The following is a 26,445-nucleotide window of genomic DNA, read 5'->3' on the forward strand; positions in this document are numbered from 1 at the left end:
AAATTAATTTTAATTTTTTTTTAAAAGTTTGATACTCTTGATTTTTTTTAATTCATTTTTATCTTTGTGGTTTGAGAAAAGAAGTAGTCCTATATATTTGATTCAACTTAACATTACTTTTTTTTATTAACGGGGTCTAGCCTAGTGAAAAAGGGTCTTGACTGCATACCGTGGTTTCAAGTTCGAATCCCCATAACACCTTAGCAATGTCTGTGTGAGAAAACCCTCCTCCTCCTTCTTAACTTTGGCAACAACAAAAAACATTACTTTTTTTGTTCTACTAAAAATTTGTTTTTCTTTGGTGAACAATGGTAATGTGTGTTGACGCCAAAAAGTGGTTCTCTGACTTAGAGGGTCAACTTAGTAATTGTATGCCTTCGGTATCCTTGATGCCTCGGTAGCCTGCGTAATCTGCAAAAGAGAGTACGCTCGGTAAGACCTAAGGCACCGGTGTGGTACCGGCCGAAGGCTCTCCGATGCTTAAGTAAGTTCGGGAATAGAAAGTTCAACTGACAGATCAATAGGCTTGTATGCCGTAAGTTCTGATTACCTCTATTTTGGGATAGTTGGCCTCCTTTTATAGCTCTTGGGAGGTGTGCATTTTGTTGATTATTTCGATGTGGGACTGTGGGCGTCGCTTGGGAGCGCGCCACGTGTCCCAGGAGAGGGCGTTGCCCTAATGGAGAGATCGGTAGGTAGGGTGCCGAGGGCGCCTCTGACCAGGCCCAGTTCCCTCCACGTGTCTTGCCCTTATTGGCTGTTTATTTTGGGTGTAAACAATGTGTGTGCTTTGAGCGGAAGTGTTTATGCTTAGATAGATACGATATTAGTCTCAAGACTCAAACTACCACGTTAAGAAAACAATGTACTAGTTAGACGAGGTGAAAAACCCAATGAAAAGAATGAAAGTCACTAGGAGAGGTATAATGCCTCTTAGTTCTTACACCCAGCCAAGTCAATTGAGTTTGGGCAATTGAAAACATATGTCAAATCTGAGTTTTAGTGCAATTCATTTGAAGGGTTTTCTTATTTGTGACTAATTGATATCAAGACAATGACACATTGTTCTTTCTCCTGTTGTATTGTTCCTCCTCCTTATCTTTCTCCAAGTCCAAAACTCCACACAACTTTACAGGACAACCCAGCCATCAAGTTTCAAAACCATTTATGTATGTACCCATCATCAGGGCCATCACCACAGGAGCTGCAATGCCATAATTAAAGCTTTCTTTAAATTTCCAACCTACTAGGCTGGCAAAGATGGTGCCACAAGCGAAATTAATTTTGGGAAAAAGAGACAAAAAATAATTCCAAGAAAGTCCCATTTTCACCTATGTACTCTTTGTTCCCTATTGATTACAAGGAAACAAAGACAGGACACTTGGTGATAGGGGCTTGAAAGCTCAGTTGATGGTTTGTAGAGCAGAAATTGGAAATGTGCATTGAAGAGCACAACCCACAGCTATCAAAGCTTTCCTAAAATGGCAAGCCCTAACCACACCCCCACCAGTACTTTCTTGGAATATTAGACCAAAGGATGGGGTCCCTGTTTAAAGTGTTGCGCCCCACTTTGGCATATTTATGTGCCACTTTACCAAATGCTATGTGAGTATTTTTATTTTATTTTGTTTTTATTTTTTTTCAACCCTTTTCCTATTTGCACACTCTTTGTGGTAACTTTGGGGTAAAAATAGGTGATGTTTGTTTGAGAGGTTTCTATGGCAGAAAAACTTATATGAAATGGGAATAGCACTGTTTTGCTATTTTCGGTCAATCCCAATCTGTCACATGGAAAAGTTATCACGCGTGATATACCGTGATTGGCCGGAATAGCAAAATATTACTATCTTCATTTCATGTGAGTGTTTCTCTTTCTATGGGGATATGAAAAAGGGTAGTATTTACACCTCTTTCACGCCAATTCTGTTGAATTATTAGCTTTACTTTGTCCAATCTTGTGACACCCCATCTTGTGACACCCCATAAAGAAAAATTGTCAAAAGTGAAGAACTTTTGATTGTGTGACAATTGCCTCTAGGCGAAATCTTCCTTTTCTTTCTTATTTGGTAAAGTTGGAGCAAACGTACGTATATATATATATATATATATGTATCTTAAAATTGTTAATCTTAGTTAACACATAAATGGTTACACTGAGTTTTCATTTTTGCCAAGAAAAATGGTAGTGATGACTTGGAAACAAACTTGGCCAAGCATTATTGCTGACTTCTGAATATGAGAGAGATCCATTGATGTTAAAGATTGCAGTGTTATGAGTTATATTCATGATTTCATGTCATCTATATCCATTGTATTTCATGTTATGAGTTATATTCATAGATATCAAAATTTTGATATCTACAAAATCATAATATAAAATTGAAGCTTCAAATCTTTCTCTTAAGAGTTGTTTAAGTGTGATCAAACTTCCGAAATCTTCCGCTGTTAGAGGCGTGGATCCAGCCCAACATCGATTTTTGCCATCCCTACACCCAAAATCACATGTGCATAGCATTTTTCACACATAGATATTCAAATGGTACATGATGTTGAAAGTTCTTTTATTGTTTGTCACCTTAGTCCAAAATAATGGTACCTACACTACATTAATGGGTGTTGCGTTTTTTGACCAAAACAATGGCTCTATACCAAAACAGTCTTCCAGTACTCGATGCAGAGCGTATGACTAAGTTCTCCTAACCAGTCTGGTTTCACTTCTTTTATTTAGTGTACTGGAATTATTACCTTCTGTCCACTGTGATTTTGGAAAGAATAGTTGCTAGCTTTACATCCTTCTCAACAATACAGCCCATTATCCAAAAATATATTCTTTTACTTTCCCGGATTACCAAACACATTGGAATTAATTCTTCAAAATTGAAAATTATGTTATTACTAAACTGAAATTATTGTTTCCATAATGGTAATATTACATATAGTTGTGGTAAGTTTGTAATATCAACCCGGATAGCCAACCTTAAAGTTTAAATTCCATAAATCATTACTTGTTTGTACAAGAAAAGAATGCTATGGTCAGTTGCCCAGACACTCATGAACGAATTAAGATCATTAATGCGTTAAGAGCATTACATGCATCAACAATTAGCAATTCGTTGAGCGCCTACCCGTACAACAGCTCTCTATAACACTTTTGATTAGTGATAAAACAAAAATAAAAAATAATAAAGAAACAAAGGAAATTAATCTCTCACACTTGAGTCAGAGAAATATATAGATGAGAGAGTCCAGTGTGGAAAAGGTAGTCTTGCCTGCAACAGAATCTACATATGATATATTTTTTTGGGTCAACAATGAAAGTAAATCCAATTTATGATTTATCAATTGGGTAAATGGGTCAGTGATAAAATAAATGGTTGAAAAATGAACCTAAAATTTGTGTGCCCAAATTCAACTGGAGATGACAGTAAACAGCGGGCATGCTGGAAAGTGGAGACTGAAAAGAAAGGCCATCATAATCAGGCTGTACCTTCCATTATGGCCTTTAGCAATTTCATTTGTTTTACCCTTTTCTCCCTCCATTTAACCACAAATAAATGTATAATAACTTCTAATTCAAGATTCACTTAATCGAAAATACTACCATACCATACATTTAAATATGATTTTTTTTAATTTTATATACAAGCGATATTGAAAAAAATGAGAATCGAGAATAATACTCTTAATCACTTGAACTACAAACAACTTGCAAATATATTATATTTTAAATGGTTAATTCGTACAACTTTTAATTCAGAATTCACTTTGACCGAAAATTATACCATACAACTAAGTAAGTATGACATATCAACGTTGATTTAACTGTTCAGAAAAGTGCATAACCCTACTCATTGTTCTTACTTTCCAAACACAAACTTACCTACTTGAACGTAAGGTACAAGTTAGTTATCTCTAATTATACAAAATAAAGCATGATTAATGAATAACTACAAGTATTTCTATTGCTAAATACATAATTGACATCGAACAAATCCTTATCTGACACGTATATATACGGAGTCATGTCTTAACAAACAAGTACAAAATACTGTTTGGTTTCGTGGAAAGTTCCCTATCAGATTAATCATGGGTTTCTTTTGGTCTTCCCCTTTCAACCATATACACGTCTCTCAATTCGTCTTTGTATATAAAGTTTCTAATTATGCATGATTTTATGTTTCTCATTAAGAAGAATCCTTTTTGAGTTCTTGGGTAATCCCTAATTTTGCCACTCATCTCATACTTACATCCAATTTCCCATTGAGACAAGTGCATGTGTACTATAAATAAAAGGAATAATATTTCATTATTTTGTTCAAATCCATCAAATTCAAACCTCACATGCTAAATGAAAAGGACCTTTTAACCCCACTACAAATATAGAATCAAATTTTGCAGGTCACTATAATTCAAATACCCAACTATAACCATTTCTATTATTGCTCCTCCAAGACCATTAGGCATTAATGGACTGTGATGCTGACAGCTCAGCAACCCAAGAGTTCCATGAATGGTATTTCACAAAGAAGAGAGAAAGACAACCAAAATTTTCAGATTTAGGGCTGAATGTAGAAATTCAAGTCCCCATCGTATAGAAATGGCCAATCATACACATTCATGGAATTTACCCAATAGTAGGGCAGTTTTTGAAATGTGCCCAACAAAATTTATTTCCCTTAAAAATATTCAAGCAACCTTCATGATTGATGTAACCTCATTTTATTCCAAAGGACAAATTATCATGGGTTTGAGTCCTTAGCATATGTGTAGTGTGTGTGAGTTTGGTATATTATCGCACCTCGTAATAAGAAAGATCCTAAAAAAAATTAATCTTATTTATATTATTAAAATGAGTTTTTAAGCTTTTGAAAAAAAAATATATAATTTTTATTAAGTTTTAATTGATTAATGAATATTTTAATTTATATATATACAAGTAATATTGAAGGAGGGAGTATTCAGTACCAAGATAGATTCAGTGACAAAAAAAATAATTGCTAAATACAGGGATTAAAATAAATCCAGTACCAATGAGGGTTGGTCAGAGTGGAAGGGGTTCTGGTCACTTAAGCAAGTGGTCTCGGGTTCAAGCCCTTGTGGATACAGAAAACTTTCTTGGGACAGGTCCCCGCATATGCGCTCGACAATACCTCGGAGGATTAGGCTTGGGCCATGCCTGGGGATACCTTGGGAAACCAAAAAATAAATCCAGTGACAAAAAAAATATTTCACAAAAAACAAAAAGCTGATTGGACTGTAATCGAATTACCAACTAATTATAAAGGTAAACTAACAAACTCTACGGCCAACTCGCATTTGTGACACGTCATACTTGTTCATCATTTTGGTTATGTTTATGTTATTGAGCTTTTCTTCAGCCAATATCTTCCTATTATCTGTCCCTAATTTTCATCCGACAATTTATTTTTGGGTCGCATTCATCCAACAAACCTCAAGCCTAAAAAGTAATTACCTCAGATTATTCGACGTTAAATGGCTAATTTCTTTATCTGGTGTAGAATATTTCTCTTTAATTAAGCCCATCATTCTAATTATAGACCTTAAATCAAGTGCCAGAGCTTGGCTTCATAGCAGGCTTTTGAGCTTTAAACCATCCAGTAAGCCTAACGTGTCTGCGCATATGTTTCAGAATTAATACACAAACTTCGAGTAATCTCATTTCATACTCTTTTTCTGTTTTGGTTTTCTTTGATTGTTGTTCTCGAAATTGGATTATATATATATACACGCACATATGCAAAAAGAGAGATTGAACTTGAGTGCAAGGAGATATACATTTTAATTGATCGTAGTCTAATGAGTACTTTTCATTCAACTTAAAGATTGTTTAGGCTTAATATACACAATGATTGAGTATTTTCAATCATTAAACTTCAATTCAACAACATCCATATTTGGATTGAATAAAGTTCATGGACGAGAGTCTTATTATTTTGCGTGGAAGTTATACACAAACTCATAACTCATCTTAATTTGTTATATTCACCTATATAGGTTATAGGCGCAACTACGCTTTAGAAAACAAATGCACGCTATAATCGAGTGCAAGTTTTTGGAAAAATAGAAATTTTGTGCTAATTTTTAAGAGTTTTACTATACAGTGGAAATTAGCTCATCCCACCCCGCTTCAGTTAAAATTGGCCCGCTTCACCCATCTGCCAAATCAAAGCTAATCATTCACACACACATTAATACATTATAGATGAAAAGAAAAAAGTAGCTCTCTCGGACGCCTATGAAAATTTACTATTCCGTTCCGCTATTCAAGAATATATTTTATCCTCCAACTTACAAAATGCACATCTTGGGCCTAATGGTATAAGTAATGTGGTCTAGCATGAGGCAACATGCAAATTCAGTAGGTAATTTCATATTCAAATTCTGTACGAGAGTCTGTAGATTTTCTAAGACCTCATACTCCATGATGAGAGAGTGAGAATACAAAATTGAAAATAAATAAATAAAATTTTCTTCTTTTTGCACTAATTAGGGTTAGGCCTTGGGGAGTACTCTAACCCCAAGACGAAATTTTCTTGTTCCGGTACTTTTCATGTAACATTGTTGGCCCAAAGCGATGTGAATGTGATAATCCATGCCTAGCTAGCTAAACTGCTTAGCTCTCCTCCACATGGAAACGAGTGAAGTAGGGGCGCGTGGGTTTCATTATTATTCATTTGTTGCCCTAACACTTAAGGCAACCTTGATGAGGTCACCAAAGCTTATAATTTGCTTAAAATTACAAAGAAAAGAAAAAGAGAATAAGCAAAAAAAAATTACTGGGTTTCCATTTTGTTGTAATATTATTAGAAGATCACACAGAATTGGTACATGTGCCCCCTCTCTCTCTCTCTCTGCTAAAGCATACATCCCATTTCTATATAAGCAAAGGCCCCTCTGAACTCCCACTTCTCTCACACAGAATCCTCCATTTTTGTGTAAGCTCCAACAATCCCATCTCCTACAGAGGACATAAAAAGAAGAGGAATATATATATATACATATAAATATATATATATATATATATATAGGAATAACAAATAGACCCACATAAATACAATATCTCAGATAATCTCTTAATTGTTAAAAGAAGAAGAATTGAAGAGGTTAATATTGAGGTAATATGGGGAGGGGGAGAGTGGAGCTGAAGAGAATAGAGAACAAGATCAACAGGCAGGTGACTTTCTCAAAGAGAAGAAATGGTTTGCTCAAGAAAGCCTATGAACTCTCTGTGCTTTGTGATGCTGAGGTTGCCCTTATCATCTTCTCTAGCCGTGGCAAGCTCTATGAGTTTGGAAGTGCTGGGTAAGATTGCTCTCTCTCTCTCTCTCTCTCTCTCTCTCTCAAAAGAAAAACTATTTCTTTGCTTATCTTTTTGGTTGTGTGGTAATGGGGTATTTCTTAGATTTCCTTGTTCTTTTGTGTACACACTTTTTTATTCAAGGTGCATTGGTTTGCATTTGTTTCTCTCAAAAAAGTTCATTCCTTTGTTACATATATATATTTTTTAAATTTCTTTTGGGATTTATGGGTTCAGATTTGTTGTTTTTAATTGAAAACTACAAGCATCCTTCTTCTTCTGCTTCTCACACTCTCAAAGATTTAACTTTTGTTTTCCCTTTATTTTGTTCTATAGCTTTTAGATTTCTGTGCTGTCTTATGTTATTACATGTCTCTGACATCTCACCCTGCCTAAGCAATATCTTTTCTGGTACTCCTTGTGCTCTATAACGATTTTTGGATCAAGCAAAGAAGGTTTTTCTGCATCTCTATGTATAAGAGAGATCATTACCAGCTTCACCACTCACAGATCGACACGTTTCATGATCATCTCTCTCTCTCTCTCTCTTCAGCCCTCTAGCTTGCTCTTCTGGTTATATGGATGTGGTTCCTTTTTTTCCTGTTGTTTCATATATATGAGAACAAGTTCTCATCATATCATGTGGTTTAAATACCAACCAGCAGCCTGACTAGGAAACTCCTCTTGTACCTCTGTGCAAGAACTGCCCTTTTTTTCTCTCTCTCTCTGAAGTGGGAGGAGCAATCAAACACTTTAGCACACACACACATACACACAGACACACACTCTCTCCCTCTCTCTCAGTATCCAATGACTATCAAAACTTGTCCTCATTTCTTTAAAGCCTATGATCTTTTGGTTTTAGTACAGTCCCTTTCTCCCTCTATAAACACACCCATATCCCCAGATGTATATACTGGCCTCTTTGTTTCATCTTTTGATCCCTAGGTTCATTTGGATTCTCTCTTTCCCTATAAAAACTTCCAATGAGGCTGTGGCAAATCAAGTATTAGAAGCTCCAGAGATGAAATCTTGTTCTTCATATCTTTCGTCCTTCAGATCTATGGTAATTTATTTTTATTTTTATTTTTATTTAAAAAAACTAGGGTTGCTCATTTTCTTTGGTAAAGTCATGGTTTTGGTCCAGATAAGTATTAAGTTTTGAACCAGAGATTTTTCAGAAAAGGTGTTACCTAAAATTGCCTTTTCCTGGAAAGTGAATCCCAGGTTGATTTAGCACGAACTGGTAGTCAAGGATTTTGGTTTGACACACTGGATCTCAGTCCAACTTTCAAATTGTATGTTCCATATTGGTGAATGGTACATTAAATGATTTATCTTCTACTGCATATAGCCTGATGATGCATGTTTCCATGTTAATCAATGTATCCCAGTTCCCCCAGTAAATTTTGTTTTGTTTTGCTACTTTGGTGAAATTCCTCTCTCTCTCTCTCTCTCTCTCTCTCTCTCTCTCTGAAAGCCTTTCATGTGTCAAGGTTTGCCTGCAATCTGAATCATATCTGTTGATATCATCAGTCCAGTAGTTTATAGGTATGCCTTTCCTGTTTAGTGTTTCCCTTACTTTTCTGTACAAAATAATGTCATAAACCATATATTGCAGAGCAAAAATTCCTTTTTTGGTTTCAAAAGTTTATTATTTCTTTTGAGTTTTGCGTACCTTCTGAAAATCATGTCTGAAACTGGATTCTAAAATGCTTCACTAAAATGAAAGCCAAAAAAGATTCAAGTATATCTATAAAGCTGCAACACTTGTTTAAATTAGTACAGACCATGTTGCCTATTAATCAAAATACTTGACCATGTATTTTATGGTGATTAACCGAAGATCTGTGAGTCATGGACTCATTTGTGTATGAGAGAGAGAGAGAGAGAGAGAGAGAGAGAGAGAGAGAGAGATTCATTCTTTGTTTTTAACCATTGTGCTCAAAGAAATGGCTAGTCCAATATTTAATTTGCTGCAAATTTCTTGAAAAGTTCTTTCTTTACCATAATCACTTGTGTAACTTCTACTTATTTAATATTTCTTTGTTCCAATTTGAAGTTCTTTAATTTGATTCATGGGTAATTATGTAAATAAATTTTCTGCTCTAGTACCACATTAAAGTTGGAGTACCCAATATATTTATTTTTTGTCACATTCTTTCCCAATTTATCATATGTTACATTGTTTGGTTACCATATATCATATGTTACCTTACATAATCAGCACAAAACATTTAATTTCTTAGAATATATGTACATGAAATGCTTGTAACTTGGCTCAACAGAACTTGTGCTAGCTAGGGCTACTTTGTTGGCCTCATATCTCCACTGTTCTCTTAGATGTTTGGTAAATTTCTTTGATTCAAGTTGCTATAAATCTAGCTATAAGCTCAAAACTCATCACTTTTTTGCTTATTCTTTCTCTCGGCAGTATGGCCAAAACCCTCGAACGATACCAACATTCCTGCTTCAATCCTGAGGAAAACAGCATTGAACGTCAAGCACAGGTTATTATATATACCAATTTTGACTCTTTGTCAAAATTTCCTTTAACCATATCGATTTCACGTAGCTAATTAATTTGATGCATATATGTTTTTCTTAATGATTCTTCATAAAGCATTCTTAATTCTTGTTTTTGGCTGTTGATCATGCAGAGCTGGTATCAAGAAGTCACAAAACTGAAGGCTAAATATGAATCCCTTCTGAGCACTCAAAGGTTATGCTGCAACTGATTAGAAATCAATAATTATACTTATATCCATAATTAAGTAAAAACTGATAGCTAGCATCACTGTATAATATATATATATGCTAATTAACCTTGGTTTTTTTTTTTTTTTGGTGCTATGTTTTTTAATCAAGGCAATTGCTTGGGGAAGATCTCGGACCACTGAATGTGAAGGAGTTGCAAAATCTTGAAAAACAACTTGAAGGAGCTCTTGCACAGGCCAGGCAAAGGAAGGTAATTAAGAGTGTAATTGCATGTGATATATATATTAAGTTCACAATGTTAAACTAACTAGTTATGAATTAATAAAATATAATTCGACTTTGAGATATTTTATACATTCGGGTTGTTCTTGGTTGTAGACACAGCTTATGATTGAACAAATGGAGGACCTGCGCAAAAAGGTATAATTTTATATAATTTATACAAAGTTAACTGTATTGTACAAGAATTCTTACTTCTAAAAATAAACAGACCAATCTCATGATGAACACATAAAAATTCTACTAGCTAGGCTGGAACAATAAGATATTTCAAACACGAATTTGTTCTCCTTTTCTTTTTCTTTCATTTTCGGGTAAAGTTTTGCGTTCAAAATTGTCATGATTAGCATCTAATCCGACGTCCTTTGTGGTGATCATGGTTTCTAATTGAACATGGCAGGAGCGTCACCTTGGAGATCTTAACAAGCAGCTGAGGGTCAAGGTAATATACATGACTGATATTTTTCTTGTTAAAACCAGTTGAAACATGTATATTTAGTATTTTTCTTCTTGCTTTGATGATTTCAGCTGGAGACAGAAGGACAAAATCTTAAAGCCATCCAAAACATGTGGAGCTCGAATGCAGCTGCTGGAAGTAGCAGCTTTTCTTTGCATTCTTCCCAAACCAACCCCATGGACTGCCAACCTCATGAACCTGTCTTGCAAATAGGGTAAACTCGTTTAATTCTCTTTCGGTTTTTTTTTTTTTCAGAAAAAAACTTCAGAAAAAAGCGAGTCAACAATTATAACTGAAATGATAGTTGTTGTTGTTCAAACAGGTACCATCAGTATCTTCCTGCTGAGGGGCCTTCAATTTCGAAGAGCATGGCTTGTGAGACCAACTTCATCCAGGGATGGGTTCTTTGAAAGTCTGATCAATATGAAAAATAAAGGATAATTTATATATATATTTATGATTGTCTATATGGATGGCTTCATTGTACTGGGATCTGCAACTTCATATATATCTTCTGATGTACTTGCAAGAATATATGGCCCTATGGTTGCCCTACATATATTGTTTTGTTTTTGGAATTGTAATGCTCTCCACATTTATATATTTACTCGCTTTCAGATTGCTATATATTTCGTTTTTTCTTTCATCAATTTGTTTTCTAAAATTTGTTTATTGAATTGCTTCTTTTGTCCACTGTTATATTAGAATTGTAATTTGTGGAGATTGGATCCGTTTTACATTTTTTAAAACTAAATTCCGAGTTATTTTTCCTCTATTCAAACGGAAGGTTAATTCGATTGTATTATTTGAGCCCTCGCTCGTCGAATTGATATATCAGTTTGGACCTCTGTTACTCTGTAAGCCCAGTAGAATTCTTGTTAAGGAGAAGGACCATTCAATAGGGCCTTCGACACCAGGTGGGCTTTTAAGTTTTTTTATTTATTGTTTTTTTGATCGAGTGGGCTTTGAAGTTCGATAAATCAAATCCAATACAGTTCAGAAAATCCTTTTTTTTTTTCTCCTTAAGTTGGAAATAAAATAAAACAATTATAAAGGTGGTTCGGGAATATGATAGGGTGTTTTGAGTAAATGTTGATTTTTCTTTTATTTTTTGAGGGAAATGTTGATTTTTAATTACTCATGAAACAACAAATTTTCATGAGTACTATGTTTTTCAATTACTTAATGTATTAGAGCAAAGCATGCGTCCCCTTATCTTTTTTTGTCTACGACACTCATCACTTAATATGTTGGAGAAGAACTTGATTGTCTTCTGAAATAACCCTATTCTTGAGATTTTCTATTTAAACCTCACACTTCTCTTAGTTCACCTCATGTTCTAAGTTCACCCCATCTTTTAATTTAAATTTTCACAATTTCTAAGAAAACTCACTATCTTCCCAAACTACCCTTAAATACACCCCAAATTGAAAAAAATAAGAAATAAAAGAGATTTTCTATTTAAACCCCACAATTTTTTTTGTTCCCAGCAGAAAAAAACACAAACAAATGGAACCTCAAACCCGAAATTTTTCTAGAGAAAGAGAACAGCTTTACCTCTCTCCAAGAACTGTAACTGGAATTCCAACACTTGGGGTGTGTGGGGTGTATATATTGATGTACTAGGGTTAATTATTAAGTTGGATGACATTTTTTTTGTCTTTTTACACAATAATAAAACTTACAACTTAATTATTTAAGTATTGGGGTGAACAAAGAGAAGTGTGGGGTTTAAATAGAAATTCTGTGATATATAAGTTTGTGTCATAAGGAGACATTCTCGGTTGCAATTATATTTTTGAGAAATTATATATATATATATATATATATTTTGTTTTTGTCTAACTATTTTTTAAAGGGATATGATTTGCACTCCAATTTTAACTTTCCATACACCAAATTAATATAATATAATATTTATATACTCCAATTCTAACGAACCTAGAAAATTTTCTATATGTTAGCAAGATTAAGAAACTCAAAAAAAATTTATGTTAAAGAATAAGGCCTACACTGGCCAAGATCAATGCAGGTTCAATTTGATAATCTTCTTACAAAGAATTTAGCTGACAGCAGGTTTCCCTTGGCAAGACTGGGTCAAAACATAAACTCCTATTCTGTTTAACAAAACAACAGCAAAGAACACAAAATGAAAGAAAAATTAAGCTGAGATTCTGCTGCAGCCAACCCATATTTTGCTTTCAAAATACAACCAACCAAAAAATAAACCTCATGAATATCTAAAATAGGGACCGTGGTTGAAGCAGTCACTTGGCAAAATTATTAACTAGAAATGAGTTTCTAGTTATTTCAGCTAAAATTAGCTCAAAAATAGAGAAAGTCGTTGGAGATATGGAAGCATTCTAATAATAGCAGAGCAGGCCATGGTGGTGGTGGAACACAAAACCAATGTGCAATATATAAACTCTTTGTTTTAATCTGATTGTGAACAGGGTTGAGTTAGGTTTTGATTTTGTCAAAAACCAACGTTGATTGGCGTTTTTCAACTCTCAATTCAACGTTCGGTCACAATCAAAATCAAAACAACAACTTGATCAGTTCCTGTAGAATTAATTCATTATAATGGCCCCAACAGGTTGCAGCTGCTTCCCAGTGACACTTGAGCGATCCAAAAAGGGTAGCTTCAAGTTTGTTAGGAGTTCCTCCTCCGTTGCTGGTATTAATAATTCATTGCACCTTTCAATTCTGTGTTATTAGTGGGAATTCTTGAGTTTGAAACAGTTTTATTCTCATCATCTTTTTTCTTCTTCCTGGGGTTTTTTTTTAAAGTTTCATTTGTACCCAATTGGATTTTTGAGGTCAATGATTGGATACTGATAAGAATTTTAACTCTCTCAGGAGAATTTTTGTGCTGATGAGCTTCCCAATCTGAACAAGTTTCATTCATGCATTACCATTTTGCAGTTTCAGATTAGTATTAGTAACTTGCTGTCACGAATTTGGTACTTCTATCAATATTGATCTTTAACTCTTAAGCAAATGGTCCCATGCAGGTTCATCTAAATCATTTTCTTTTAAGAAAAGGAGCACCCAAGAGAAAAAAGCACTGATTGTTTGCTTTGGGGAGATGTTGATCGATTTCGTCCCAATTACTGCTGGAGTTTCTCTTGCAGATGCAGAAGGTTTCAAAAAAGCTGCTGGTGGAGCTCCTGCTAATGTTGCAGTTGGAATATCAAGATTAGGAGGCTCAGCAGCTTTTATGGGCAAGGTGCTTTTTTCTAAGCATGCAAGATAAATATTAATTTTCAGCTTCATTGTTTTATCACTAGTTTTATGAACATTTTGGTTTACATCATATTCTTCTCTGATTCTAATCTATCATGTGAGTCTGTTTATAACAGTAAAGTCTCTACGTTCTGCATCTCAGGTTGGTAAAGATGAATTTGGATACATGTTGGCTGATATTCTGAAAGAAAACAACGTGGACAATTCCGGCATGCGTTTTGACCCAAATGCAAGGACTGCATTGGCATTTGTTACGCTCAGAAGTGACGGGGAACGTGAATTCATGTTCTACCGCAACCCAAGTGCTGATAAGCTTCTTCATGAGAAAGAACTTGATGTGAATCTAATAAAAAAGGTAGCTTCTATATTCTCTTTGATGAAAGTTTATAGCTTATAGTCATTTTCTTCTTCAGTTCCTGACAATATTGACTGACGCAGGCTGGCATTTTTCACTATGGATCGATTAGTTTGATCGAGGAACCATGCAGATCAGCTCATCTTGCTGCAATGGACATTGCCAAAAAGGCTGGTTGTATCCTCTCTTACGATCCAAACTTGAGATTGCCACTGTGGCCATCTGCAGAGGCTGCTCAGCAAGGCATTATGAGCATATGGAACCAAGCTGACATTATTAAGGTGCATTCTCCAAAAACCACCCTATCACATTATATTGATAATGTTTTTGTCTCGAACAAATAATATAACTAAGATATGGCGAATAATATTTGCAAAATTGCAGATAAGTGAGGAAGAAATTGAGTTCTTGACTGGAGGTGATGATCCTTATGATGATGATGTGGTCATGAAAAAACTTTATCACCCCAATCTGAAGCTTCTGGTAGTAACTGAAGGAGCAGCAGGCTGCAGATACTATACAAAGGTAAACATCCACGTTTTGATGCTAACATTGATCTTAAACCTTCTATTCACTGTCAAATCAAAACATTAGGCGTTTTGGCATCTTTTCTCATTGTTTGTATTTGCTGTTAATTTGTTTTTATTGATCCCTTGTTTACTGTGGTTTAGGAATTTAAGGGTAGGGTTGAAGGCATCAAAGCTGATGCTGTTGACACTACTGGTGCCGGTGATTCGTTTGTCGGTGCCATACTCAACAGCTGGGGTTCAGACCTAAATCTGTACAAGGTATGTAATTTGTCACCTTGTATGACTTGAATCTTGAGTCATATGCCACTGGCTTCGGTATCAAACCAACGATACGACTTGTTAGAATGTCAGTGTGGTATTGAAATCTTGATTTTTCTTCTTCAGGATGAAAAAAGGTTGAGAGAAGCTCTCTTGTTTGCCAATGCATGTGGTGCTCTCACGGTGCAAAAGAAAGGAGCTGTACCTGCACTGCCCACAAAAGAAGCTGTCGACCAATTTCTTCACCAAACCACTGATTGAGAGGATCATATATTCTTACACAAAAACAGGAGGGGGGGGGGGGGGGGTTGAGAAATGAAAAAAGCAGAAAAAAAAAGAAAAAAGATTTATTCTTTTAAAATAAATTGCTTTCCATGCTAAAGAAACCAGGCTTGAGGGATGATTGTGCTTGGAGGTGGACCCTAATGCTAAGCTTCTGGTGGTGCTGCACATAATGTTGAAGCTATCATTCATGATATCACAAAGTTGGGGTGTCATTTTTTATGAACAAATGAACATTATAGCAGTTCCAACAACAGGGGTTGGGGGTGGTTTAGGCCCAAAAACCGCTTCCAACAGCAAGGGCTGGCCAAGGCAACTGCTGGAGCCCACGAAACCAGGCCAGCCCTCAAGCAAGATGAGTCCGAGTTCAAGCCTGGGTTTTCTGACGTCAGCGATAACGTTAGCAACAAAAAAATAAAATAAAAAATGAAAAAAATCTACAAAAAATATATAAAAAATTCAGATTTAAAAAATAAATAAATAAATACTTAGTCATAGTTTTCACTTCCCATACCAAAACTCTATACAAATTTCTCTTCTCATATCTCATGTGAATAGTTGTTGCGATGGCAATGGATGAAAACACCACAACCTTTTGCAAGGGCAGTCACTATTCACGTGAATAGTAGCTGCCCTAGCCAACCCTTGCCATGGCAAAGGGCAAACTAGTGGAAGTGCTCTTAGGAGGAGAGTTTGGGCATGTAATAAGGTGGCTCATGAGTTTTTTTCGGGTGAATCGAGTCTAGGATTTACCCTTCGCACCCCCACCCTATCTCATGCCATGGGTGCACTCATGACTTTTTGGCTTTCCATGCCTCTGCTAGTACTAATTGGCTTATATCTCCCCAACATTGGGTACTTTCTTTTCTTCACATGGATGTAGCAAGCTGCAATCTGTTCTATTACATAAATTATTTCCATCTTTTTTAATCATTTAAAATCATTTCTCTCGTTTGCTTCAAACAAAGAGACAGCAAGGGCCTTATACCTCAAATAGTTTCAAAGCATTTATAATTGCAACCGAGATCATATGTGAGATTCCCCAACCCGAATATCGGTTGTATATAAACAAAAACGAAAAAAATAAAGAGGCAGAGGGGTGTACTTTCAAACTAAGAATATGTTACACATAACTATTAGACTCTGAAGAACATGATATTTAAAGACTACTGCCAGCTAAGATGCTCTGCATTTCATGCAAGCATAAAGGCTCAGGAAATAACACTGGAGAATTTTATTTCCGAAAAATAAGATACATCAAGATGAGATAGTCCAATAGTATTTCGTGGTCATATATATATATATGCATCACAATCATTTCAAGATAAGACAATTAATATGATCCCTATTACAACACAGTCTTATTGCTTGCAAAGCTCCAATGCAGCAATTTAGCGGAGCAACAATCTAATGCAGAATACAAAACAATCTAAAAACTATAGAATTTTATATTCCTGCTCAGCCATGGCATTAGAATATTAAGCACTCTGAGGAGAAGCTAGCGCTTCACTCTTCTTTCTGGCAGTCCAATGAACAATTCAGTCTCAACATCTGAACTTGGACTACTTTCAGTGTAGGCTAAGTTTTCTCTTTGCTCATTTGGTGCTTGCCTTGGTTGGATACTACCACACTACAAAGAAAAATTAAAAATTGTTTAACACATATTGAGTTTTTCGGTTCTTGGAAGCAGATTCGTCATGTCCAACAATTTAGCTTTGAATGCATATCCATGACATCATAGGATGAAAATGAAAACATAAAAAGTTTATTTATATATAAAATTAAGAAATTGAGAGGAGGCACTTACCTTCTCAATTAGTCTTTCATTTTCAGCTGCTAGGGCTTTCTCCTGAATTTCATCAACCAAAAAAAAAGGGGTCACATTTAGTTAGCTGGCACAAGCACAAACTTTGGGAATATAGAACAACAAACAGCCCACAATTTTTTTATAACTTTTTATTGCGGCAGTTTACCTTTTCTCTCAGTTGCTCAATCTGTTCCTTGAAAACTTGAGTCTGGAGTATTAGGCAATAAAACAAAAAGTAGGTTCAATATCCATTTAGTAAAAATGAGAGACGGTTACAAACGTTTGGTTTAAGATCAACCTTTCTGGCTCGAACGTTGCTCACGCTCCTCTCCAACTGTTGCTCAAGTTCTTGTAGCTCTTCGATAGTGCACGATCCTAGACCCTCTCCCAAGAGCTTCCTGAAGCAATTGCAATTCCAGGTTCAGAAAGAGGCGCTTTGCAAAACAAGAGTAAAAAAAAACTGACTATTTCAACTACGGCGTGTTATAAGATACAAGAAAAGTTTCAGATGAACCGTTTTGATACTTCAAGAAGCTCTATCTGCTTCATCATGCTAGATGATTCTTGCTTCAGGTGCTGCACAACAATTCAAATGCAAACTCATCAGAAAACCAAGAGAAGAAAAATCTAATGCACTTTCATATGATTTATTTAGAGTTCAGGGTCCTAAAAGTGCGGCCAGTTCACTCCAGTCAAATTTTGGAAGAAAGGTAATGGTTTCCAAGAATTCACCTGCATATTTTGGTCAGTGGAAACGGATTTGTTGTTGGTATGGTTGTCTTTTGTATGCTTCTGGTAACGTTCTATGGTTGTCTGCATGCTGAGTATTAAAACCAATGTATTCAAATGAACAAATCCTGTGTATGTTATCTAAAAAGATGTGTTTCATAGAATTAGAGATCACATGACATTGTAATATGGCAAGCCAAAAAGGCGTAGGAAAATATATGGTAGTTCATCGTTTCCTCTATTGCTAAAACATTAACAGCCACTGCTCGTGGTTTTGATAGTAGTAGTAGAACACTGCACGGGAAACCTGACTTGGGGTTTATTATGACAAGTAAAAGAACGAGAGAATTAATATAAATGAGTAAAAACAAACAAGGCAATCACAAAGAACATAGAGAATTACATTAGGTGGTTCGAATTTTATGTTAGGATAGATTAGTTATGAATGAGAATATCAATCAAACTCAAGCAACCAAGAATGAATCGGAAGATAAAATAAAATGAACACGAAGAATTTAACGTGATCCAAAATACGCCTGCGTTCATAGGCAAGGATGAAAATATCCGCCGATACATCATTATATCTCGAATCCGTTTTTCAAGACAAATACAGCCTTCAACATAGCAAAAATGCTTGATTTCCACAAAATACTGATTTGAAAAAAAAAAGGAAGAGGAAGAAGAAGCAAGGATGGCACACCCAACCCTATTAATTTCCGAAAAGTACCAATCGAGAGGAAGAAGAAACAAGGATGACACGCCACAAAATACCAATCTATGACAACTTCAGCAATATAATTGGGTTGACAGAATTTGATACAAATTGGAAATTGCTGGATATTGTTTCACAAATTCTTAATCTGGCTTGGTCCATATAGTAAACTTTGTGTTTCAGTGAATTATTTGTTTGGCTTGGGTAGAAAAGATTGTATTCCTTGTCATCAAACAATGAAATTCTAACCCAAATGCAATCACTTCATACATTTCCAGGACACAGAAACCTAAGGATGATTTGTGTGTTGATATCTACTGGTGATTATTTGGGTTTATATCTACGCTATGATTTTATGTGACTTAAATTAGAGTTTAAATCCAAACCCTCTACCTACTAATGTTTACCTTATTTTGTTCAAACTTGGAAAATACATTACAAGAGAAAGATAAGAATCTGGACATGCATGACACATCATTTCATGGCATGGCAAATAACTCTACTTTGGTAAAATGTGATGAGTGACTCTAGGAGCCTATGTCCTATATGGCGATACAAAATCTGTCACGGGCACAGCTATGACATAAAAGTGTAAAGTACATTGTTGTCTTTCTCTCTGTCTCTCTATACCTTTCACACAATCGTGTCTAAGTTATTTTAAGCTTTCCAACTAAAAAACAAGTTACTTTATGCACACTGTGCTCCCAAAACTGCTACTGTTATAACAGCCCTACCATGCAAGTGGTTGTAAGTAGCTAGGCAGAGTAACAGTATAGTAGCTGGCTATAGAATAGATTGACAAGATATGCGTATACTGCAGTCAAGAGTTTACTGAACTTTGCATTTGGTTCACAGAAGAAAGTGATAAAAGAAACCCTTAATTAAATCCCTAATGCCTATGGAATCCATCATAGAAAAAGGTTATCAAAATGTTCTACACATTAGAAGGGGAGGGGTATCTCACACACACACTACTAAGGTGTCACAAGAGTTTGAACTTGAGACCACCTATGTAAGTTAATGCATTTTTCCACTAGGCTAGACTGTGTTGGCCGGAGGTTTAGTTATGGACAAACATAGAAACCCTAGTTGCTGTACAAATAATATCCAAACTGTTTGCATAAATTTCTGAATTTAACTATTAAAAAGCTCTGGAAATACTACAAAGTAGGGGATCCTAAACTAAATAAAAACTATAATGGGGACAGTTCATGTACTACATGATGAATATAAACGTATGCATGAAAAGAAGGATAATGATCTTTCAAATGTGAAACATGTCATCAATCAAGATACTGTATACAAATACACGTATATATCATGATGTGAAAGATGTTAATCATCTTTTCTGAGGCTATATACAGTGCATTATAAAAGTAAATTGTTTCACCTTTTTTTCGTACATATTTTCATGTGTATTCATTTGGAGTCTTATTTGATAGATCTCAACAAATACACTTTAATAATACAAATTTTATGGAAAACATACATGTATGTATGTGGACTGAAATTCATGTTTTTTTAAAAGTGGTTTTAGAAAATACAAATCCTATTTTAGTTTTTTTGGTAGTTTTTTTTTTAATTATAAAATTTTGCATGCACTCACATGTCATCAATCAAGATACTATATACAAATACACGTATATATCATGATGTGAAAGATGTTAATCATCTTTTCTGAGGCTATATATAGTGCATTATAAAAGTAAATTGTTTCACCTTTTTTTCGTACATATTTTTATGTGTATTCATTTTGAGTCTTATTTGATAGATCTCAACAAATACACTCTAATAATACAAATTTTATGGAAAACATTTTAAAGCTGTTTTAGAAAATACAAATCCTATTTTAGTTTTTTTTGTAGTTTTTTTTAAATTATAAAATTTTGCATGCACTCATCACCATTTATCAAATAATGTTGAGAAAAAAATGAAGATGATGCATCTGTCTCTCAATACATTTTCTTGATGTGCTAAACTAAATAATATTATCTCCCAATTGAAAAAAAATAAAATAAATCATTACTGTGCACTAGGATCGATTATAATTTTAGGAAAAATGGACATCTAGAATGAAAATGATCATATCTCAAAGTTTGGACCAAAAAAATGATGTGGTAATAATGTCAATTCCTCTTGGTAAAAGCCCCATAGAAGAAAAAAAAATGAAATTTCTGCATACTTAAGGAAAAAAAAATCTAAAAATCCCTTTTATTTTCTCTATTCTCTATCTCGCTCTTCCCACATCTTTGTCCTCTCTTGTTAATTAATTACAAACAATAAATAACTTAATCAAAGCATTAATTGTGATTGAGCCATGTAAATCTTTTCCTACATTAGTCTTCCTTCAGTTTCTGAAGATGAAGAAACTCGTTAGTAATTAACAATACAAGCCAAACTCAGTGGAAGGAAACTAGATTACTGTGCCACTTGTTCAAAGGTTACTATAAATAGAAACGCAAGTACTAACGAAAAACAAATATGCAACTTAGAGGGAAAAGGAAAGAGAGAAAAAGGAAAAAAGGACTTTATATATAAACCTACAAACCTCGATCGTACAGACCATTATGTATGTATGCTTGACAGTCATTATATATATATATATACACACACACACACACATATATATATATATATATATATATATATATATATATATTAATACTGGATCTATTAATTCTCATTCATAAAAAAGAACACTGATATAAATAGATATATTCAGTTGAAAATATATGTGTAAGCTTATAAATAAATACCTCGAACTTGCAAACTCATAGAGCTTTCCCCTTGGAGAGAATATTATGAGCGCAACCTCAGCATCACAGAGAACTGAAAGCTCAAAGGCCTTCTTTAGAAGACCACTTCTCCTCTTTGAGAAGGTGACTTGCCGGCTGGTGGCGTTCTCTATGCGCCTCATCTGGGTTTTTCCTCTCACCATTTTTAACAGAAGGAAGCGCTCTCAGCTTTCACTGCACAAATCTATTCAGAACCCAATGTGTCAAAAAGGGATATGAGTTGAGGAGAAGGTGAAGAAGTTAATTGAATCTTACCCGATAGGTAAAATGAACCCAAGAAGCTTTTTTTGGGTTTGTTTTGTGGAAGAGAGAGGTTTGTGACTTGTGGGTAGGACTTGGAAAGATGATAAAGATCAGGTTAAATATATTGGATCCTCTTCTTCAATTCAAATGGGTTTCAAGCAATCAATATATAGAATTTGTGTAAAGGAAATATGAGTTCATTAATCAAAATGAAGATATGAAGAAGAGAGAGAGAGAGAGAGAGAGAGAGGCAGAGGGGAAGAATTGAGTGTTAAGAAATTGGCCCCAAATAGCCTCTTGGTTACAAACAAAAGAAGGAAGAAGAAGCCCAAAATGGAAAGAAAAGAAACTCAGAGAGACCTTCTCAGGTTTGTGAGCAAAGACTTGGACTAGACCCTGAAAAATACAAATATATATATATATATTACATATAATAGGTGGGTGTTTTTCTGTTTTGTGATTGATTGATTCAACTCCAAAAACCAAAGGACAAAGCAAAACAGAAAACTTCTTCAGCTCAAATTTCTCCTCAACAAGCTAAAAAGGGAAAAACATTAAAAGGAGCTGAGCCAATTTTCCAAATATGCAAAAAAAAAACCCAGAAAGAAGCTATGGACAAATAAGAGAGGAAGAAGATGCCAAAGAAGGAAAGAGAGAGAGAGAGAGAGAGAGAGAGAGATGAGGAGGATTGAGATAGGAAAACCACAAAGACCCAGAAATTATAGAGAGAGTAGGAAGGAAAGTTTGAGATTGATTGACCTTTACTTGGGCTCACACACCACCAAGCTAAGCACAAGCTGTACCTACCTTTCCTTTTTTTCCCATATATATCTTCATTAATGTCTTTATTTTCCTCCCCTAGAACCCCACCTTGAAAAAGAAACATAAAAATATACTATAATAATATATAAACCAGCGGTTGGCAACAAAAAAGCCCCATATCCTTTGCTTGTTTTGGTAAAACCCACAAAACTGACCAGAAAAAGAAATTCTGGACACAAAAGGCAAAAAAAAACACTCAACTATGAGAAAGGAAGCAACTTCCTCTCCCTTTGGTTGATGAAAGTTTCTCTCAGACACAAAACCAAGTCCTCTCTCTCTCTCTCTCTCCTCTATCTCTTTGTGATATATTAAATAAATATATGCCACTTTTATATTTATATATATATATATTTATCTTTAATGATTGTTTATGTATTTAGTTTTGTGTTCTTGTGACAAGAGGGCTGATAGAAAAATCAAAAGCAGAGAACGAAAAAGAAAAGAAATAAAGGTGTGGAGTTAAAAATGGCAAGGATAGTACAATGGTAGCAACACGTCAACATCGTCCGTACGACTACGTACCTATTCGACCAATCAGAAGTCGAAAACGCAACAAGCCTGTATCATTAACTTTCCTTTTCAAAATGAGGGGTGCAGTCCCCACAGGCCACCACCTTTGTCTGGCATACATCACATTTTGCCCTTTTCCGCACTTTTTTTTTATTTTTTTTATTTTTTTTATTAGTTTTTAAAGACCACAAAAAAAAAAATCATTGCATTAATGCAAGTGGTGGAAGACGTGGAGCCAAAGCCTGTGGATGTGAAACCTGACGTGTTTTTATTTTTTTCTCTGGTAAAGAAAGAATCTGAAGCTAGGCCTCTACACAAAGGCAAAAGGCTACTCATAGATTAGCCTAATTAAGAAAGGATTGTTAGGTTTTACTGTAGAGCTTGATTTTATTTTTTTCTTTTATGATTGCTTTCTAATGTTTTGGATGCGACAACAAAAACACAAACAAAATGGTTTACACGGCTTGTAAATATATTGAATTTGTTTGACCTTTCTCTTTAATATAGGGTCACATGGCGCAGCATGAAAACGATATTATGCACCCCTAATAAATGCATAAAATTATAGATTTTTTCTCAAATGAAGATGAGTTTTTATATGTGGTTGATATAACAGTGACTGACATGTGATAATTATATGAATATTCTTGCATGCCGACTTTTGTGTGTTATTCTTTGAAACGCATCCATTTCAATCTTAAAACGCTATCGTAAAATTCAAAGAAAAAGAAAACAATAATTTGCCTTATCGTTTGAACAGCAAGAAAAAGGAAGAGAAGGAATAAAACAATAGTCATACATCCATAAACCCTCAAGTGGAGGGTGTTTTCCCATGTATAAATTGCATGAATATGTTCAAGCACATGGATAATAGCAAGAATGTTCAAGCACATGGATGTAATTCAATAGAACACTTATCTTCTTGTAGGGTTACACCTAATCTTATCTCATGATTTGAATCATACATGTTCAAGTCCCATTCTGATGTCATATATATATACTTTTTCAAATCAATCAAATTAAACAAACAGTTATGTGTGGCACAAAGTTCTTCAACAAACGTCTTTTCGTTGATGAAAATATTTGTAAAGAACTTGTAGCTCAAGCGGTTAAGAGCATTTATCTTTGCACTCGATCGATGTCATAAGCTCGATATTGAAATGGATCGAACACTCAACATATCTGAATCTCATTAAAAAAATTATGAGTGGGGATCAACAGTAGTTAGCTAGGCTTCTGTGGAAGGGATTTTTCTCTTTCTTGTGTGATCGAAAGGATAATGTGAAAATGGCAGCAAAGCCATCCATTAGTTGCTCTGGAGATCTTTTATCAGAAAAACAATGCTTCTTTTTGCACAGCACAGCCATTGGACGTTGCGAAGACAAATTTCACTTAAAAAATTGTTTCACTTTGGTATACCAAACCCTTACCAAACTTTCATACCACAATTTCAAATCCTCGAAAACTGAAAGAATTATATGCCGTTTTGGCCCATGCCAAAATAGAAATGAGGCGCTTAATTTCTCTTTGCATGTAATCATAATTTAACAAGAAAATAAATTTCACACATGTATTGAACTAAAATAACAAATGCAAGGTCTAGGTCATGGTCATGGTCATGGTCATCTTCGTTGAGGAGGTGGAATGGATTTACTGAAGCTTTGCTGTTCAGCTGGGCTTCTTCTTCTTCGTGGTCTGATTCTACACGTTGGTCATATTCTTTTGGTCCTTCAAAACTTTCTTCAACAACCGACTCGACATTGCCACAAAATCCCAACCCGATGCTCTCAAATTCTCAACCTTCAGAATCAATTTTTTTTTTTTTTTTTATAGATAAATTACTATTATTTAATAGATTAAAGTTATTTTTTAAAATTGCGAATTTGCCCTTAATATTGAAGGAAATTTGGGTGTACATCCAAAAATTGATAACGAGTCCCAAATTGACCTATTTCATATAGTTTAAGTCCTTGATTTAACGAAAAAGAAAGTCTATGGGGTAAATTGACAATCATGATATAGCTCAAGGGAAAAACAACAAATCAGATAACCCTAAGTACAATATAATGTGTGATTCTATTACTAATATCATCGATGCCTTTTGTAACAAAACCTCACACATATTGGGGTATGCAGGTGGTTAAGTTGGGGGACAATATCGGTATTGCTAGTAGTAGGTTATGGTTTGTCTCTCTAAAATTTAATATGGTGGTATCATAGCGAGTTGATTAACTGGGCCTTTACCCTTACCATTTACCCAATACGTGGTGTTCACGTGTTGGACTGCAATGATACACGGTACTCAGGTCTTGGGCTGCAATTAGAGGTATCAAATGGGTCGTGCCGGGCAGGCCTGGCTCGTTTAGAGTCAACCCATTTAATAAACGGGTCGTGCAAGGTTCGTCCATTTATAAATCATCAATCTCGGCCCGATCTCATGGCCCAAGCCCATATGAGCTCAGGCTATGCTCGTGTCGGGCCACTAAACAAGCCGATATGGGCCAACGCCAAATTTGACTTATGTAGTGCATTTTTTTTGTAATTTTTTTTACAACTTCATTTAAATCTTTTTTACAATTATATATATACTGATAAGATTTATTCTTTGTTTAAAAAAAAAAAAAAAAAAAAGTCAATAACTTTATTTAAAGTACATTTATATAGAAAATGGCTTGATTATTGTTTGGGTTTTAAAATTTGAAACTTAAAAAACAAAATCATTATTTTATATATAAAGAAAACATTAATTTTTAATATATATTATTAGAGAAAAGAAATAGACTTGAATTTAAGATATATATGTAATAATATTATGTATTATTTTTCTCTAAAACAAGTATAATTTAATAAATGGGCTTTAAACGGGCTAGCCTGTTGGATTCTGGACTAACACAGCCTGCGACGGCCCACGGACTGTCCCGGCCCATTGAACCTAATTACCTCATCACGGCACTGCCCAAAGATACTGACCGTGTCATGTAGGACCTAGAGGTGTCAAACGGGACGGGCCAACCCAGCACGACACAAGCTTAGCCTGTTAAAATGAGGCACATCACGGCAAGACACAAAAGCTTGGATCAGGCCAGGATAAAAAAATGAGGTCCAATGGACCGGGCTAGCCTGTGGCCCGGCATAAGCCTGGCTTGGCCCGAGCCCGCTTCAAGCACGGCCCGAGCCCGGCCCACTTAACTTGGTTTTTTTGTCTCAAAAGTCAAAATGCAATAATTTGACATCTAATGCCATTGTTTAAATGATTTGTTTTTAATCATAAACATATATTTGATGTCTTCCATTTTGGGGAAATTACTTGGGTCCTTAATTAATTAAACATATCAAGTATCAACTACAAATTAATTAAACAACTTTGGACTTGAAAGAGACGGA

At 34.9% G+C, this 26,445-nt stretch overlaps 3 protein-coding genes across 5 annotated transcripts; 2 read left to right on the plus strand and 1 right to left on the minus strand.

Annotated features, from left to right (window-relative positions):
- Positions 1-6,847: 6,847 nt before the first annotated feature.
- Positions 6,848-11,418, plus strand: AGL6 (AGAMOUS-like 6). 2 transcript variants are annotated; one of them, XM_021970042.2, is made up of 8 exons: positions 6,848-7,323; positions 9,753-9,828; positions 9,979-10,040; positions 10,187-10,286; positions 10,421-10,456; positions 10,716-10,757; positions 10,844-10,986; positions 11,095-11,418. In XM_021970042.2, exons 1-8 carry the CDS (start codon positions 7,142-7,144, stop codon positions 11,180-11,182), a joined length of 729 nt encoding a protein of 242 aa, XP_021825734.1. In that variant the 5' UTR covers positions 6,848-7,141; the 3' UTR covers positions 11,183-11,418. The 2 variants fall into 2 exon arrangements, with proteins under 2 accessions (XP_021825734.1, XP_021825726.1); XM_021970034.2 differs by having other exon boundaries at positions 6,853-7,323; positions 10,415-10,456.
- A 1,922-nt stretch (positions 11,419-13,340) lies between these two features.
- LOC110766660 (putative fructokinase-7) lies at positions 13,341-15,639 on the plus strand. The gene is made up of 7 exons (XM_021970030.2): positions 13,341-13,449; positions 13,787-14,001; positions 14,161-14,373; positions 14,457-14,654; positions 14,758-14,898; positions 15,045-15,161; positions 15,288-15,639. The coding sequence occupies exons 1-7, from the start codon at positions 13,356-13,358 to the stop codon at positions 15,420-15,422; spliced, it is 1,113 nt and encodes a 370-aa protein (XP_021825722.1). The 5' UTR covers positions 13,341-13,355; the 3' UTR covers positions 15,423-15,639.
- Positions 15,640-16,651: 1,012 nt separating this feature from the next.
- AGL20 (AGAMOUS-like 20) lies at positions 16,652-22,812 on the minus strand. Of its 2 annotated transcripts, none has more exons than XM_021970057.2 (8): positions 21,742-22,812; positions 21,448-21,660; positions 17,983-18,070; positions 17,765-17,826; positions 17,549-17,648; positions 17,417-17,458; positions 17,251-17,292; positions 16,652-17,073 (listed from the first exon to the last, which is right to left on the minus strand). In XM_021970057.2, the coding sequence occupies exons 2-8, from the start codon at positions 21,627-21,629 to the stop codon at positions 16,942-16,944; spliced, it is 648 nt and encodes a 215-aa protein (XP_021825749.1). In that variant the 5' UTR covers positions 21,630-21,660; positions 21,742-22,812; the 3' UTR covers positions 16,652-16,941. The 2 variants fall into 2 exon arrangements, with proteins under 2 accessions (XP_021825749.1, XP_021825746.1); XM_021970054.2 differs by having other exon boundaries at positions 21,448-21,670; positions 21,742-22,811.
- Between the last annotated feature and the right edge of the window lie 3,633 nt (positions 22,813-26,445).

This window comes from Prunus avium, chromosome 2 (genome assembly GCF_965620075.1).
Source record: "Prunus avium chromosome 2, drPruAviu1.hap1.1, whole genome shotgun sequence".
NCBI lineage: Eukaryota > Viridiplantae > Streptophyta > Magnoliopsida > Rosales > Rosaceae > Prunus > Prunus avium.